At 39.3% G+C, this 19,287-nt stretch overlaps 1 protein-coding gene across 3 annotated transcripts; it reads left to right on the forward strand.

The window, feature by feature from the left end:
* The first annotated feature begins 11,231 nt into the window (after nucleotides 1-11,231).
* LOC113349707 (receptor-like cytosolic serine/threonine-protein kinase RBK1) lies at nucleotides 11,232-14,181 on the forward strand. Of its 3 annotated transcripts, none has more exons than XM_026593733.1 (10): nucleotides 11,232-11,413; nucleotides 11,514-11,648; nucleotides 11,739-11,813; nucleotides 11,920-12,354; nucleotides 12,454-12,720; nucleotides 12,865-13,019; nucleotides 13,098-13,177; nucleotides 13,263-13,398; nucleotides 13,476-13,625; nucleotides 13,763-14,181. In XM_026593733.1, exons 1-10 carry the CDS (start codon nucleotides 11,398-11,400, stop codon nucleotides 13,943-13,945), a joined length of 1,632 nt encoding a protein of 543 aa, XP_026449518.1. In that variant the 5' UTR covers nucleotides 11,232-11,397; the 3' UTR covers nucleotides 13,946-14,181. The 3 variants fall into 3 exon arrangements, with proteins under 3 accessions (XP_026449518.1, XP_026449521.1, XP_026449519.1); XM_026593736.1 differs by having other exon boundaries at nucleotides 11,233-11,413; nucleotides 11,932-12,354; XM_026593734.1 differs by having other exon boundaries at nucleotides 11,233-11,413; nucleotides 11,517-11,648.
* The last annotated feature ends 5,106 nt before the right edge of the window (nucleotides 14,182-19,287 follow it).

A 19,287-nucleotide genomic window follows, 5' to 3' on the forward strand; every position in this document is an offset into this window, starting at 1 on the left:
ACAATGGATGTCTTTCTAAAGTTGCAGTAGAAGGCTTACCACAGGTATTATTCACTACGTCATTCACGAATCCATGAACGAAAAGGAACTCGTCCTGCCAGAATATGTTATACTTAGAAGTTGTTGTCGGATTTCGTGTCGAGAGCAAGAAGGGAAGACTTATACCCGGCGCAATATCACTAGCATCAAGAGCAGCTGGAAACAAGTTTTCTGGAACGGCCGACTAACGAGAGAGCGGGACCCCTTGGTCAAATCCCATATGTCGAGCCGCCCTGTCAATGTTGTAAGAGACTGCCTGACAAGATACTCGAAAGAAAGACGGTACATAACCAGGCGTGCAACTTCGCATGAACACAACCTCCCCAATGCTCGTATTCTTTTCAGAAAGCAAAAATGTATTCAGAACAGAGGCAAAAGTGTCTATTTGAACTATGAAGCCATGCACCGGAGCCCATGGACGAAAATTGATTGTGTAGGAGTTGTCAAGAAAGTCAACCAGGTTCGAGCCAGATCTCGGGCGCCTGTTCACCCAGTGAAGTATCCTAGAACCACCCCAATACTCGGAAAGTAAAGCCAGCGGTTTGGAAGCGCACTTATCGAAATGCTCCCACAACCACGCTTGAAGAAAAGCAACATGGAGGTACGAGTCCACTTTCATGTAGCCGTTTGAAGCACGCATGTCCGCAACCTAATGATCCAAATGTGTGTACAGAGAACCTAGAAACAAGCCGCCAATGGGGAGAACAACACCTTTCGCTAATATGATGGCAAACTTAATGAGACCCTGTCTTATTTCCTTCTTACCAGAGCCGTCGTCAAAAATGTCCCTGGATAACCAAAGAACCAAGAATGCCGCGACATGAAGCGTACTATTCTTTTGATCTGGCTATGACTCATCTGGGAACCATTGAAACACCCACCAGCTGTAGAAACACCTCGTCTCGTTTTCCTTCTGGACAAAGCCTTTTGTCTTCGCAACGAGAGCAACGTGCATTTGTTCTTCATCTTCAGACAAGGTGATATCAAGATTCCCTATTATGGGAAGGTTCAGCAAGACAGCCACACTTTCCAAAGAGACAGTCATTTCATCCCCACCTGCATATGGCCGTGTGAGTGTCTGGACACCATCGGGAGATGAAAACAACTAAGCTCGGGATATATTTCCTGATTTGAAGCGCCGCAGAAGCTGTGACAGCGCCAACGATTTGTGCTTTGATCAAATTTGCTTTTACGCAATCCTGACTTATCATGAATTGCATCCACTTGTCGAAAGAACGCAACGGAATCTGACAGATTCTGAAGTCAATGGAAGAAGCAGGATATTCTTGCCTCTGAAGGCAAAATCGTATTACACAACCTGTTCGAACCGACTGGGTGTCTCCTTCACCCTCTGAACCGGTCAGAAGGACGGGCACAAACTTGGGATGATTTCTCATAGCTGTGGCGGACGTTGTGAAAAAATCATCATCCATGTTTGGCTTAGAGCTGCCAATATTTTTCAAAGTCGCGGCAGGGATTTTCTTAGGTGACATCCTAACGAAACCTTCATAAGATGCTTACGCTTTCAACTACAACAAAGAAAGGGGTACGAAGAAGAGTTACTACAAAGTGCATGGAAACTATTTTATCAACAACGAATAATCCATTTTGGACGCGAACCAATTTGTTTTAAGTTTCAAGTCATAACGCTCATAACCGAAGAAATGGGGAATGGAAAACCCTACGTTGCCGCGGAAAGCACGCCCCTTGCCAAAGTCGTACCTTGCAGCGGAAAGTACACACCCGACCAAGAAAGCACGCCCCCACTGCGGAAACTATGCACAAGGTCACCCCAAGGAAAAAGAGGAAACCCTAAAAACTAGGTTTTCGTGGGAAAGGAATTGGTGGTAGTCGCTTGCCCGTGCATGCCTATTTTTCATAATAATTGAGATGGCTAACATTACTGCGGTGTTCACGCTGAAATATTTCTACAAGTTCATGGAAGATACACCTACGGTAGGGTTTGCACCAATACAAAAAAATAGATTGAAAGAGAAACGTTGGAATACATACCTGAAATATGCTTGCCCGCTTTATTGCTACCACTCTACCGCTAGCACAAGGACGTGAAAACAAAGATACGAGATAAAAAGGAGAGCAAACCCTTTTGTAGGCGTGACACTTTTGGAATTTGAATAAGGAAAGGATTTATTATTTGAGTTATGTATGGAAAAAGGAAATTGGTCCCGCAAGAACAAGCTTCACGGTGCCAATAATCCGCGTCACGTCAAGCCAACGCCACGCCATGCCAGCACCCACGCCACACCAAGCCAGCGCCCAAGCCCATGCCAATGCTCACGCCATGCCAAGCCCATGCCAACGGCTTGCCAAGTCAAGCTAGCAACGCCAACAACTCCATGTTCCCTAGCCTAGCCAAGCTGACGCCAACTGTTTGCATCCCATCCAGCAACCACCTCTACCACTCCACGACCTAGCTAGCAGCACCGTGAGCAGAATCTACACAAATTCTCTAACGCAAGAATCACGAATTCTCCTTACCTCCCGAAAAAGGTTATATGGATCTTCCTGAACATCTCTTCATGACTTGCCGTTTCGATTTTGTCCTTGTCTGTCACCATCTTATGCTTACCTCGCAACAAAGCCCCTGCTCGGAGCTAAGCAGGGGACTTAATGTTGATGGTGATTTTTAGCTTAGGGTTAAAATCGTAAAACCTTAGTCAAACAGTGACGTCACGCTTGATTAATAATGCCGCCACTAGCACATTTATTGAACCATTCAACATGTCTACGTAAAATTACCGAGGTACCCTTTTTATGTATATGCCATGCTGCACGTCAGAGCCCTCGGCACTGACTGGCATCATCTCTACAGATGCCATCCACGCATGCTAGCCAAACGTGCCAATGGCATGCCATGCCAGCCACAACTCCGCGCCAAAGGCATGCCAACCATGCCAGCTGTACCACCGTGCCAATGGCATGCCATGCCAGCCACAACTCCGCGCCAAAGGAATTCCAGCCATGCCAGCCACACCGCCGTGCCAATGACATGCCCTGCCAGCCATAACTCCGCGCCAAAGGCATGCCAACCATGCCAGCCGCAACACCGTGCCAATGGCATTCCATGCCAGCCACAACTCCGCGCCAAAGGCATGCCAACCATGCCAGCCGCACCACCGTGCCAATGGCATGCCATGCCAGCCACATCTCCGCGCCAAAGTCATGCCAATCATGCCAGCCGCACCACCGTGCCAATGGCATGCCATGCCAGCCACAACTCCGCGCCAAAGGTATGCCAACCATGCCAGCCTCATCTCCGCGCCAAAGGCATGCCAACCATGCTAGCAGCACCACTATGCCAATGACATGCCATGCCAGCCACAACTCCGCGCCAAAGGCATGCCAACCATGCCAGCCACACCACCGTGCCAATGGCATGCCATGCCATACACATCTCCGCGCCAAAGGAATTCCAACCATGCAAGCCGCACCACTGGCATACAAACCATGCCAGCCGCACCATAGTGCCAATGTCATACCATGCCAGCCACACCTCCGCACCAAAGCCATGCCGGCCACGCGCCCCATGCCGTTGGATGCCAAACAAAGGGTTGTAATAGTCAACGACCACCCTTTTTTCTGAGATGCAAATCTCAGCCGTCCAAGTTCGCCACCAAACGCCTGGCAAAGTTTGACCCAATGCCAAGCCCTAATTTTGGCCGAGCCTAAACTATGCCAAAATCCTATCTTGGCCACGTCCAAACCATGCCAAAGCCATGTCGGACACGCCTCCATGCCGCTGGCTTCCAAACGAAGGGTTGCAACAATCAACGGCCACCCTTCCTTCTGAGATGCAAATCTTAGCCGTCCAAGTTCGCCACCAAACGCGTGGCAACTTTTGGCCCAATGCCAAGCACTAATTTTGGCCGCGCCTAAACTATGCCAAAATCCTAGCTTGGCCATGCCCAAACCATGCCAAAGCCATGCTGGCCACGCCTCCATGCCGCTGGATGCCAAACGAAGGGTTGCAACAATCAACGACTACCCTTCCTTCTGAGATGCAAATCTTAGCCGTCCAAGTTAGCCACCAAACGCGTGGAAACTTTTGGCCCAATGCCAAGCCCTAATTTTGGCCGCGCTCAAACTATGTCAAAACCCTAATTTTGGCCGCGCCTAAAACTATGCCAAAATCCTAGCTTGGCCGCGCCTAAGCCACGCCAGCCATGCCTCTATGCCAGTGGCTGCCAAACGGAAGGTTGCAACAATCAACGACTATCCTTCCTCCTGAGATGCATATCTTAGCCGTACAAACTTTCCACCAAACTACTTGTGGCAATCTCTTGGATACGGTGCCAACTCTTGGCCACGGTGCCAAAGACCTAATTTGGACACGCCAAAGCCATGCCGGCTATGCCTCCATGCCGCTGGCTGCCAAACGGAAGGTTACAACAATCAACGACTATCCTTCCTCCTGAGATGCAGATCTTAGTCGTACAAACTTGCCACCAAACGACTTGTGGCAACCTTTGGCTACACTGCCAACTCTTTGGCCACGACACATACTTAGCGATGCCAATTCTTTGGTCACGGCACCAAACCCTAATTAGACACGCCAAGAGCATACGCAAGCCATGCCAGCATTGTGGACACGCCACTGGCTACCAACGGAAGCTAATCACAATCAACGACTAATATTCCTCTCGAGATGCGAAATCTCGGCCGTCGAAAGTCACCACCGAACCGGCAAGCCTCTCAATCTTAACTTTCCAAAAATAACAACATGCTACACATTTTCCACGAAAACACCCGAGACATCAAAACATGTCACAAACTGGGGGATGCTCATCAGGGTATTGGTCTGGCGGTTTACAACGTGCGGCGTACACTACGCCCGTTACAAGAAAGTGTCATAAGAGTGGGGCGGTTAGTAAATACAAGAAGTAATGGTGAAAGTTCCCTTCATTATGGAAACATCAATTCCAGGAGTTAACCGTTACCGCTTTCTTCCATTTACTCAACCGTTTCCACTTCTTACGATACCAGGGTACGTTTCGCTGCGACTTGTATAAATAGGTCTCACCTATTTCCACCAAAGAACAAGTTTTGGGTCGGGAGCATACAACACTCAAAAATCAATTGTTAGCTTTTCAATCTGCTAGCGTTTCACTTTCTGATACAAGTCGTCAAACAACCACTCTTCCAGAATCAACTATTCTGGTCTCAACACTCTCTTCGCTTCCCTCCCTAAGACCAACCCTTCTCATTTACTTTGTGACCGAAGCAAGTATGGAACGGACATTTCTTGGTTTAAGCCGGATTTGTACAGATTGATCTCTCGAATCAAAGTACTCCCTTGCAATACATTGTTTAGGGTTTAGACTCGTTTCTCACCCACACACACGAAATCACCAAATTCAGCAGATACTGTTTTCACCCTCAAACAGAAGTATAAAACTTATATTTTGAACTTCGTAGGTATGACATAGACATCATCTTATGAATGCTGTTATGATTATGTAAATGGGTATGGTGAAGATTTGATGAACTTTTTTTATGAATCGAAAGGGGAATCGCTAGGCTTATTGGTATATCTATTCGTTGCAAATATTTGGATTACCAATATGTGTGAGATGGTAGAACGATCGTAACTTTATTATGTATCTTGGTACAACTAATCACAATGCCTGACTTATGATTTGGTATGACTAGTTTTGATTAATTAGTGTAACCGATCCTAAGTAATCACCTGAGATGGTATGATCGATATTTGTAATTGGTGTGACCGATCACAAAGTGTTGTGTAATCGATCCTTGTAATTGGTGTAACCGGTCCTAGTAATTGGTGTAATCAATCCTGGTAATTGGTGTAACCGATCCTAGTGACTGTGTGGCCGATTACAAGCAATACCATGAGTATATGGTAACCGGTCCTGGTAATCGATGTAACCGATTCTGGTAACTGATGTAACCGGTCCTGGTAACTCGTGTGACTGATCACAAGTGTTTCCATATTAGGGTATAACCAATCCTAGTGATTGGTAGAACCGATTGAACCTATGAATGTGATTTGATGTTTGATCAATCACATAATAGTCTTGGAATTCAGGTGAACCAATTCTAAACTTGTTTGGAAGTGTGGTATAACCGATTCCAAGAACGTAAATATGAAAGATGATTTACATAGAAAAGATGTCAACATACTTTGAACACGGACAATAACTCTTATCATTTATTGTTTAAAGATATTCCTTAGTACTCAAGGAGATCCTGTACCGAAATTAATTGAGAATCTTTTAATTAAGGTTTTTGGTTATATATGCTTTTAATGACCAGCAATTAAATGCATATCCCTAGAGAATAAAAATTATTAATGTGCATTTATTAATTGGAGATTTTCTATCGATAGATTTCGGAAAATACTGGACAAGAATTTACTGGAATTATGAAAACTGAATTTTGCGGTTCATTGCATATCTTGAGAATATTTTCGGTTTTGGAAATTCCTTGGTGTCCGAACATCCTTGGTCTATAAATACCTACGTTTGCATTTCTAGCAAACCATCCTAAGAGCCATGCAAACTTCATCTTTTTGTTATGTGGAGCCGTCTATCCTGAGAGGAAAGCACCCTAATTAGGCGAAATCTCTTACGACCGCTCGTTTAAAGACTTTTGTGGGATCAAGAAACTCTACGAGTACCGTTGGTGGGAAACTAGATAATTGCAGTGTTATCAGTTTTCGATTGATTTGATAGACTAACAATTGTTGAAACTTTAATTGCACCTGGTTTGTTTATTCTTGAGAATCTTCTCTTCTGATATAAGATTCACGCAAACTAGATCGAAATATCGATGAGATCTTTAGAACTGTTTGTAGATATAAAGATATCTTGTGATAATCCATTGTTAACAGACTCCGTTCTGTGCGTGATTGATCACAAGAGATTCAAGTGGTGTTGTGCAGGTTTAATTTAAGATTAAAGAAGATTTAAAGACAAAAAAGATTTCTGATTGGTTTCTCATATCTCTGTGTTGCACAAACCTTGATCGGCTGGGATCCAACTAGAATCGTATTTATTAGATTGATAGTTGCATGAGATCAGTAACGCCTAATAGTTCTCTTGAGATCTATTTTGATTGTTACAAATCCGAATCTTATTACTTCGGTAATAGAGATTAGATTGATCTAACCAGGCAAAGGAGTTTATTAGCTTAAATGGAAGAGCCTTTACATATGACTTGAGATATCTTATCTTAAAGAATCAATAGAGTTGTTACAAACATTTTTGGTGTTCATTTACTGTTTGGAATATGATCCAAATGAATTGTTCCAGTGCGTGCACTCATCGAAGTCTGAATCGCAGGGATACTGAGGAAACTAAGTGAACTAGGGGTAGTTGCTTGGTCTCAACTATACAATGTTGGTTTAGATTTTCTATAGCGACTTAATTCTGAGAATATTCAATTTTGGACTTGGTCCCGGGGTTTTTTCTGCGTTTGCGGTTACCTCGTTAACAAAATCTTGCGGTGTCATTTACTTTTCCTTTCTGCAATTATAATTGTTATTATTATAATTTAAAGTAAATTACACAAACGTTAACTCCGCTTTACTTGATAGTGATCCTATAGAGTTTGGATAAGTCCGAAAATATTATCAAGTAATCACACTTTGGTAATCGTATTGTCTCGATCTCGTATCCATAGACAATCACACAAAGTGTGAATACCGATTTGTAGTATTGTCTCGACTTTGTCCATAAACAATTACTTTCGGTAAGAAGGCTTATAGGTGGATAAATTAAAGATTGTGGTGTATTTGAGTACCCTTGTCTTTTCACATTGTGATAGTCGAGATGTTATATCTAGAGCTACAAATAACTTTATAATGGTAAGTCTATACATATACGTAGAAGACACAATTCTATGAAACAACTAATCTTAAGAGACGTTATTTCTATTGATTGGATAAGGTCGAAGGACAATATCGCGGACCCTTTGACGAAAAGTTTGTCCAAGGAGATAGTTACTAGTGTATCAAGGGGGATGGGGCTTAGAATCATTAAATAAACTTGCCATGAAGGATACTCAAGCTTGCTGACTGGTGATCCCAAGATCAAAGTTTCGAATGAGACAACTAATTTTTAGTGGGTATAGGTATATACTATTAGAGAATCTGTCCCTTCCCTATGGTGTAAACGTGATAGTGTGACTGCATGCCGAGGATAATGTTTCAACAAGTCTTAATGAGTTATATAATTTTAGTTTAGGATTGAAGTGGGGTGTAGCAGTAAACGCTCTAGATGGAACTCACCTATCTGAATGAGGAAGTGAGTCGTTTCCTATGAGAATATGATCTTTGATTCTCTAGAGCATTCTGAGAAAGGGGATACGTCCAGGGCCAAAATGGACACAACGACACGAACTTAGCAATGCCCGGAAGATATCATGCGTGGATGTTATCGCAAATTGCACTAAATGCTAGTAGTTCATGACATCGTGTTCGCTATCTCTAGCAAGTAGTTTCGATATAATTTTTCACTAAGCAAGGGTTCAAGACCTTATGTACGCCTTTGCTTATATGGTATTTTCCGCTTTCTGATTTTTTTCGTTTTTTTACCAAGATTTCATTCATGTGGGGGATTATTGGAGAAAAATGAGTTTTATAAAAGATTTTTTTGGTCTCGGTGTGGTTTGATTTAACGACCTATTATGGGTCTAAGGATACTTATTCATTTTATGAGTGAATGAAATGAACTTTAGTACGACATTTGGTAAAAATAAAGAGGTTCTCCACCATATAACTATTTTCTTATGGATGATTAGATAAACGAGAGTGGGATGGGTAACGATACGCGGCCCAACCCATGCAATATGCGCCTATACCATGTACCAAGTCCCATGTGCATCCGAAATTATTTTTGCAAGTTTTTCTTTAGGAAATTAATTCCAAAAATATTTTTTTAAGCGTTTAATTATTTTATTAGAAATAAATTTTTTTGGTATTTATTTTAGGAAGAATTTCTTTTTCGCTTTTAATTGTTTTACAAGAAACAAAAAACTTGATTTACAAGAAATCCAAAATCCTAGAAGTTTCTTTTCTCCTATAAATACTAGACGTTTTCATAGTTGAAACTTGCGTCCGGAAACTGTTGCGGTAGAGTTGTCTTAATTCAGTTCTTTATATAATACTTTGATACATCTAACGTTGTTATTCATTGTTGCAAGACTCCAACAAATTATGGATGACTGCAATGTCATGTTAACATAGTAATCCGAGAATGGGTAGATGCACCCGAGCCGTTCGTTGTTTAGAACAATGTAACTTAGTTTTATTTCTAATGGATTCTTTTCTTTTTTCTTTGTTAGGAAAAAAAAAGGAAAAAAGAAAGGAAAAAAAAAAGGAGAAAAAAAAAACCTCTCCCTAAACAATGAAATGGAATGATAAAATCTTATAACGAAGTTAGTGGAGAGACTGCTTGATTAGATTAGCAAGTCAAGGTGATTAGATTTCAACCAATCCTGAATTCTGGGTTTTATGTTTTTCACTATAAAATATATATCAGATTTTATCTTTTGACTTGAACCCTGAACAACTTTATTACAGTTTAAGGTCCAGTAATGACATTGGTCTCAACAGTAGGGGAAAAAAGGGGTTTGGTTTATGAATTTGTTTGATATGGATAAGAGAAGTAGGATCAGTTAAATATCCACTCAAGATGAAGTGACCTAGGATTCAGAGAGAAAAGTGGGTTTAACCGTTTAACAATTTTTTTTGAAACAGAGAATTAGTTCACCAACTCCTTTCATAAGTCTATTTTTGCTTATGTAATTCGGTACTTGACTGCTTGTTTACGACGACTGGATTAGCTAGCTATCAGCTGAGGAAAAAATATCGTCAATTTTTTATTCATAGTCTCATTCTGTTGAAGTCGAGAAAACTTTAAAAGTTACTTTTTCGGAGGCAATAGCTACCAAGCCCTGCCATGCGAACTTAATTTGTGATTATGGATGGAGTCATAACAGTCTGTAAAAGAAAACACATTTGGAATTGGGACAGTGTCCAAAAGCAAAATCATTTGGCCAGGTGATTATTATTAGGTTAAGGCCATATAAAAGAAAAGAAAAGGAAAAAGACTAGGGACATTATATGAAACTAATGGAGGCTTTGATCATTTGATTTAGGCATGAAATAAAGATATCGTCGTAGATTATTATTCTAAGAGAAAGTTTAACGTTTGATCAACAACTTAAACCCCTAACTAACTAAGGTAGACCCAAATGGATGTGACATGCGGGTATACTGTGCACTTGCTCGCCTAATTAGGGTGCAAATTACTTAGATAACTCTATCTAAGTGTAATAAAGTGTGTCGTGCCGGGTCAATTATAATAAAATATACCAACACTTGGCACGACTCCGTAGACGTGCTGATACACCCTGACATGAGTTTCATATGTTGTGTTGAGCCAAAATAATTAGAACATCCGCATAGCATACAATGCACAAGCAGTTTACATGGGAGATGCGAGAAGGTCAGCTGGATGCATAATTGTAGAAACAACACACATTAGGGAAGAACATGTATCCCAATTAATCGTGTCGTCATTTTTTTGTGTTCCGATGACATTCTAAGAGAGCAGTCAGGTTTCTAAAACAAATTTCCAAGATATTCTTTTGGGTCTATTTTGATCCCAAGTATTCTGAATGATTTTTCATTTTAAAGAAGATTTTAAGTTTTTTTTTTTTTTTTTGAATTTATTATTAACATTATTCCTCAAAGTTTTTTGAGGTATGGAGAGATACATTCAGGTGCCTCAAAAAAGAAAACTTTAATTGAAAGATTGGAACGACGCATGTAAATGTACAGTTGAACACAAATCCGATTCCTTATCGGGGGAGTTGGAGCGGGAAGGACCGACCACTTAAAGACCGTGGGGCCACCCTTTTAGTCAATAAACCCCCGAAATGGGTCCTCATTCTCTTTCAATCAACCCAAAATGTTCCTTTAAAAAGTTCGTTACTTGTTCGTTGTGTGGTGCATTAGCTACGGCTGTGATCACGTAAGGCACCAAAACATCTTGACCCTTCAAAATACAAACACCAAAACCATTGTCCAGATACCAACGGGTGGGATATCATTATAGCATTTCGTTATAACGAAACCACTAACAAGAAAAACTATAAATAGCAACTGATTCTCTGTGTAAGTAACCAAATTTGAAAATATTCTCCCCATGTTTCGGTGTTTTTTTCACAATCTCATAAAACTGTCTTTCATAATCTCTGCTTTTGTTTTTCTTCTTCCTTAGGGAAAAACCCCCTCTCAAAGAACCCGAGATTCAAAGGAATATATTCTTAATTTGAGAGAAACAACAACTTCTGAATCAAATATTTCCATCAATGGGCACTTCACAAGGTACTTTAAATTATACTTTTCATTTCCTTGTTTCTTTCTGTGTATAAAATTAGAATATCGATTGAATTGTTTTTTTTTTCTTTTTTTCTCTTTCGGACAGCAGAAAGTAGAGAAATTCAAGGGAACCCAGAGATTAATTGTGAAAATGATATGAAAAAACCAAAGCTTACAGACGATCACCAAAGCTCTTTAATGGGTTTGATAGACACGGAAATTCAAATCAATATTACACGAGGTAACTAACTAATAATCGTCGCAGGTTTAACTAGTAATTATTTAACTTAAGCTTTTAATTTTTTAATTTTTCTGTTTTTTACTTTTTCAGAGACACATGAAAAGCCAGTTATAACTTCTGAAGATTCTATAATCAATTCCGATAACCCGGCTATAGATTCAGAAGGTAATCTGTATTTCACTAGTGAATTTTTTTTAGAGTTTATATTTTTCTTCATTTTTGAATTTTTTTTGGTAACATTTATGTAATTCTATCTGAGTTGTTTATAAAGATTTTGTTGCAGAAAACGGAGAAACAAAAGAAAACTCAGAAACAGAATCAACAGAAGAATTAAAGAAACCAGAGTTGAATGAGGAATATAATTGTTCACCAAGAGGAGTATTAGAAATCCCAACATCAGATACAGATAACAGTACAAGTAGTAACTCTGGTTCTAATAAACATTTAATACCACCAGAATTATCAAATGGATTGCAGTGGAAAAGCTTCATACGAAATATCAAAAAGAAATCAGCTAGAAGGTTTTCAACACTTCCATTGTTAATTACAAGTTCAGAATTAACAAGAAGACATTTAAACCGCAAGTTATCGCGAATTCGATGTGATGAAGATGACATTCAATTGGTTTTGCCTGATGTCATGAAGCCTTCGTGGAAGAACTTCAGTCAAGCTGAGCTTTCTTTAGCTACAGATAATTTCACTCCCGGTAAGCTGAGCCTTATGGTTATGGTATTTTAGGAAGCAAGTGATTTTTCTTGTCATTTAAAGTTTATTTTTAAATGTTTTTTTTTTTTTTTTTGTGTAGAAAATTTGCTAGGAAAAGGAGGGCACGCAGAAGTTTATAAAGGGTGTTTACAGGATGGAACATTAGTAGCAGTGAAGAGATTGATGAAAAAAGAGAAAGAAGGAAAAGAAGAAGAAGTTAGAACAGGGGATTTCTTAACAGAACTTGGTATCATTGCTCATGTTAATCATCCTAATGCTGCTCGTTTAATTGGTTTTGGTGTTGAAGGTGGTCTTCACCTTGTTCTTCAATATTCCCCTCATGGCAGCCTCACTTCATTGCTCCACGGTTCTCTTTCTCCCTCTGTCTCTTTCTTTAGTCCAATATTGCATTGCACCTCTTTTATGCCCATTTCTGACATTGGGATTCACTATCATGTTACTAGACCCTTAGTAATTACCGTTAATGAATTGTAAGGTTTATCACTGTCAGGTTCAGAGAAAACACTTGACTGGAAAATAAGATATAAGGTAGCAGTTGGGGTAGCAGAAGGGCTCAACTATCTTCACCAGGGTTGTCACAGACGCATTATTCACAGAGATATTAAAGCCTCCAACATTTTACTTACTCAAGATTATGAACCTCAGGTATATCCCCACTATCACATCTCAATTCAGAAAATTATGTCAATTACATGTTTCTCATCTTTGCTTTTTGGTGTGGAGATATCTGATTTCGGACTCGCAAAATGGCTACCAGAGCAATGGACTCACCACATTGTGTACCCCATTGAGGGAACCTTCGGGTAAGCCATATTTTGGATGTAAAAGCTGCAATTTGATCTTGTTAATTCCCTTTACCTAAAATCTTGATAAATGCTATTCATCCAGGTATTTAGCACCCGAGTATTTCATGCACGGAATAGTTGATGAGAAGACGGATGTCTTTGCGTTTGGTGTGTTACTACTGGAACTCATCACAGGTCGCCGCGCCGTTGATTCGAGTCGCCAGAGCCTTGTGATCTGGGTACGTTTTTTTCTTCTATATCTTGGTTCGTAACTGAAGAGTGGTTAGCATTTTTGACATTTCATTGGTTGTTTCAGGCAAAGCCACTCTTGGAAAGTAAGAACATTAAAGAATTGGTGGATCCTCGCTTAGGAGAGGATTACATGCTTGGAGAGATGAAACAAGTGATGCTGGCTGCATCATCATGTATTCACCATTTATCGGCTATGCGGCCCGTCATGAGTAGAGTGAGTTTTCTGTTCTGGATCATGAATATTTGTAATTGTACCGAGTCTAGTCCAAACCCAGCATAGTACTAGGCTGGGCCGACCACTTTCCAAGTGACTTTGATTAATATATGAACGAGTTTTGGTGTGTTTTGTAGGTTGTAGAAATTCTAAAGGGTGAAGAGAAAGGAACGGGAGAAATGATCGCAGCACTGCTAGAACATCAAAAGTCATTTGGAGGAAGAGGAGTAATTTTTGATGCTTCTGATTCTGATGATTACACATGTTCTACGTATCTCAACGATCTTGATCGTCATAAACAACTGGTATTATTAGAATAAAGACTTGATTCGAATAGTTGTGTGGGTTTTGTTATAGCAAGAAAAGAAAAGAAAATCAAGTCAAAGGAAAACAAAGAAGTAAGGGAGGGAGATTAAACTGTAAATGCCAGGTTTTGCTTAAAATGTATTTTACGAGCAGTTCCAAAAGAGCAGTCGTTTGGGATATATTTTTAACTAAATTATTATATAGTGTGTATAATAGTAAATCGTAAATGTTAAGCTTCACTTTCTCGGAATCCATGGGCCTAACTGATCACAAAAAACTGGCTTATAAAGTTATTGTTGTCCAGCACATATACACTTCGTAAATCCAGGGATCTACGCGATGTGGACCAGAGCTAGGAGCCAAACAAAACCCTTAGTGTCACATACCAAGAGAAGAAGAAGATGAATAATAAAACAATTCTTTAACGAGCCAAATAATGTTCACACACTACCCAAACACCTGCTCTGACACCATGTTAAAATCTATGTGCCTAACCAAATTCGGAAATCGGCTTGCAAGGTTAGGGTTGTCCAAGACATATACACTTCACATATCCAGAGAATCTAGGTTATGTGGTGAAGTAACAAGGGAACCAAGTACACCGCAATCTTTTCGATATCAACCTATATGACACACACCTTGGGTGATCTAATATAGACATAGACGGTCAAGAAGAAATCAACCACAAGATGTTCCCATGGCATATAATATAAGTTCGAAGCGATCCAACTATGGGATCAAACCAAGTGTTTGATTAACGTATAATGCAGTTAATTAATCATGTTAAACAATAACTAAAATACGGGAAGTAAAGTAAAAGCACACGACAAGATTTTGTTAAAGAGAAAACCGCGAATGCAGAAAAATCTCGGGACCAAGTCCAGTTTTGAATACTCTCATAATTAAGCCGCTATACAAACACTACTACCAACTTCGTATAGTTGAGACCAAGTAAACTAAATCCAAGTTACCTAATTCCTTCCGTATCCCTGCGCCTACTACCAATTTGGTCGACGCACATGAACCTAAGATAGAATCCACTATCTTAAGTTGCTTCACCTGCTGTGGAGACTTCTTGCACTCAACTCCTTTGCATCGTATTCCGAGACAGTAAAGGAATAATCTGTATTCGGTAACCGCTCTAAATATCAAGAACTAAATCAGATATATTTTTGAGTTATATAAAGGTTTTTCCATTTAAATAATATAAACTCCCTTGCATCGGTTTAGATTAACTAAGATCTATATTATCAAGATAATCAGATCTTAGCTCAATCTTTCAGATTCAGATCGTCAATCTATAAGACAAGCTATATGATTTCTATCAAGATAAACAAGCTATGTCGGATCTCAACCAATCAAGTGTGCACTAAGTAAATCTCAAATATGAGAAACCAATAAGAAATCTTCTTGTCTTCAAATCTTCGGTCGTCAGTGTACCCACACAATAACTTGATTCTCTTATGATCAATCACGCACATAATGGAGTCTGTTAACAATGGATGATCACAAGCCTATATTCAGATCCAAAAACAGGTTTGAACTTTGCCGATCCTTGATCGGGTTCGAGGGACCTTATTTCAGAAGAGAAGGATCATGGAATAAACAAACTAGTGAATATCAAGGTTCAACTACCGTTAGTCAATCAAATAAATAATCAAAAATTAAAATAACAACATAATTCTAGTTTCCCACCAATGATACTTCTAGACGCTTCTTGATCCCACAAAAGTATTTAAAGAGTGAGCGTAATAAATATCGCCTAATTGAGTTAATTTTCTCTTGAGAGAGTATTACAAATAATACTTACAGTTGGCTGTCATACTGACTACAAATTGAAGTGTGTGTGTCGGGATAAATTTGTGAAAAAAACAAACTTCACTATCTGTACACCAAGGTAGATTGACCACCAAGGAATTTCCATAACCGAAAATATTCTCAAGATATGTAATAAGCACCTAGTTTCCGTTTTGTCTAATTCCAACCAATATCCAAATGTCATACCGAAATCTCTCTTGGATTACAACTCAATATTAGAAAGCATACAAGATACTTAACTGATATATCTTCCAGAAATATGTTTTGCTTGTTGGAAAAATATAACATATATATTCGAAAATCATAATAAAAATATTCTCAAACATTTCGGTTTGGGATCTCACCTTAAGTATTAAGGAATATCTTTGAACAATGAAAGAATAAGATTTTAACACATGTTCAAATATTCATATTGTTAACATAGTGAACTTGTTAGGGATTTGCTCGTTTGAACCCACAAGTTTTTCTATCTAAAGCTTGTTGCCAATATTAGTTGATCAAAACTATATCTTTATTTCTACTCTACTAAGTCAAGTCTCGGACTAGGTTAGAATTTGTAGTTGAGTATCAGACATCACCCTTGAAGACTGAAGATCGACAAAGTCGTTTTAAGAACTTTTGTATCAGGTATATTATGGCTGAACCATTCTATTTTACTCACTATCTTACCATTCTATCTGTTGAGACTATGTCGTATGACTTCTAACAGATTTACAAATAAGAAGTTTCGAGTCAAGCTTGTCTTGTGAAAAATCTCGAAGTATGATTCCAAGCAAAGATATTCAACGGTCTTTAACAATATCATTTCTATGAATTAATTTGTGGATCAATTGAGGATTTCCCATGCAGTTGATTTGATCACTTGGGAATGTTTCAAACATCATAAGAGAGAAATATGAAATTCGGATATCTCTACTCAGGGTAGGTTGGCAAACCAGTCTGCAAACCATAGATATATGAGTTTCAGAAATACAGGATTTCACAAACCGTAAGTTCAGCTGGGTACAATTCACGACCCCAGTTGGAAAACCATGGTGAACTTAATTTCAAAGTTGGTATAATAGGTTGGCAGTTGGTGAACTCGGTTCATAAACCGTTGTCAACTGAGTTCGGTAGTCTTGTAATGTTGGCGAAACCGGTTCACGAACCGTAGCACCCTGACTCGTGAACAAACTTTACGGTTCACGAACCGCTCTACCAACTGTCCCAGTTTATATCTTAGCAGATGCTCAAAAACTTATTTTTAATATGTTTAGCATTGATAGAGATCTCTTAAACACTTCTAAGACTTCATTGATCACTTAAACACTTATGTGTATGCATAATTGAGAATGTAGGGAGTACCAAATACACCCAGGTTTTTCGTTTTGATAGGAGTATGAACGTATGTAGTACTTTTAATAATAAAAAGATGCGGAAAAGTAAAAAGCGCACACGCAAGAATTTCGTTAACGAGGAAACCGCAATAGCAGAAAACCCTGGGACCTCGTCCAGATTGATCACCATATTGTACTAAGTCGCTATAGACACTAGCCTACTATCAGATTTTGGACTGGAATGTGGTTGAGACCGAATCCACCGTCCAAGCGATTCGGTAACAGTTGCGCTCCTTACATATCTTGAACCTCGCAAGGTTCTACGGACTTGATTTCCTTAGCTGTCGTCCTTTACAACTTAAGAGTTTCTTCAGCCGAAGTGAAAACTTTTGATACCAATATGCCTCTAACAGATAATCCTATTTGATCTCCATTTACATCAAAGATCAAGGTGTGGAAATTTGTTTGCAATAGACAGAGCTAGCAAACCTCACAAATTCGGAACTTACGACTCCCAAAGAGAAGCTTAGATTCTTAACCACCTCTCAAGAAAGATCGTCGAAGGATCAACTAAGATCAGTCTTTAGATATCTATATTGAGGAATCACAAAGTCCGAGACGAAGAGAACTCTGCAATTACTATATATCTTCCCTGAAAGAGATTATGAATAACATAAAAGCAAGATTAGGATTCACGAACTATCAAGGTAAAGAAAGTCGGACCTGGATTTACGAATCCCCAAGCAAAATCTATTTAGTCGTAGAGCTAAAAGGTTAATAGAGACGACTCTAGAATCAACTAGGACATAAAAAGTCAGGGATTGATTTTCCTATTTGATTCTAGAGTCGTCCTCTATTGCCCTAGGTTTCCTTAGAGAAATACAATTAGATCTATGACTAAAAGTCTTCGCTTTGGGGATTCGTGAAGCCGGGTTCGACTACGTTTACCTTGATAGTTCGTGTATCCTGATCTTGATTTTCTGTTATCGAGGTTATCGTTATCTCTTTCAATCAAGATAGATAGTAAACGCAAAGTTATCTTCATCTCAGACTTAGTGATTCCTTAAGATAGATATCTGAAAATTGGTCTTAATTGATCTTTTGAAGATTATTCTTGAGAGGTGGTAAAAAGATCCAGGCTTCTCCTCTAAGTGAGTGTAAGTGTTCCGGATAGTGAGGTTTGCTAGATTTTCTAGTGAAAACAGATTTCCTCACCTTGATGTTGGATCTAAACAGAAATCAAATAGTCTTATCTGTTAGGGGAAGATTCATATCAAAAGTCTTCACTTCGGCTGAAGAAACTCTTAGGATGTAAAGGATGTCAGCTAAGGGAATCAAGTGCATAGAGCCTTGCGAGGGTGACTGTAACTGAATCGCTTAGACGGTGGGTTCGATCTCAACTACATTCCATTCCGAAGTCTGATATTAGGCTAGTATCTGTAGCGACATAATACAGTGTGGTGTTCAAATCTAGACGAGGTCCCGGGGTTTTTCCGCTATTGCGGTTTTCTCGTTAACAAAATTTCTGGTTTCTTGTGTTTTCCTTTTCCGCATTACATTGTTGTCGATGGTGAGTTTTTATTGATAAGGGAAATTATGATGAAATTGGCCTTGCCCTAATTATATAATTATAATGAAAATCCCTGACCTGACATCAAGATTATTGAATATATATCAATACAATTTGTATTCCGCAAAAGAATTAATAAATCATATATTCACAGACCCAATAGTTCTAAAGCTATTCTAAATGTGTATATGTATGCCAAATTTCGGGGTTTTCCCCAGCGGAAACCTCGTTGTTTCATGTGCGCCAATTATGCATCTTTTATGTTACATACATGGCATTTTTCATGTTCATAATAGGGTTTTCACACGATTCTTGAGTTAATATGCTATTGAGAGTATCATATTTTAGTACATAGTCATATCAGTATCATATCAAGTCGTAAACTTCCACGACCGAGTTCCTTGAACATGTTATAGCAGCACTGTTGTATTCAAATTCATATTGGAATAGCATTAAGCTTCAAATCTAGGATCATATTTCCATAAACTCAAATTCGAGGTTACAACCTTATCATGATCATATCATGAGGATTGCGGCATATTGGCTAAGTATGGCTAAGCCCACGACATATACTGCATGTCCCATAATACCTTAGCTAGCTATGGCTAAGGGAATAATACAGCTATTGTAGCTCATAACGCTTTGGCTAAGA

Source organism: Papaver somniferum, chromosome 2 (assembly GCF_003573695.1).
Source record: "Papaver somniferum cultivar HN1 chromosome 2, ASM357369v1, whole genome shotgun sequence".
Taxonomy (NCBI): domain Eukaryota; kingdom Viridiplantae; phylum Streptophyta; class Magnoliopsida; order Ranunculales; family Papaveraceae; genus Papaver; species Papaver somniferum.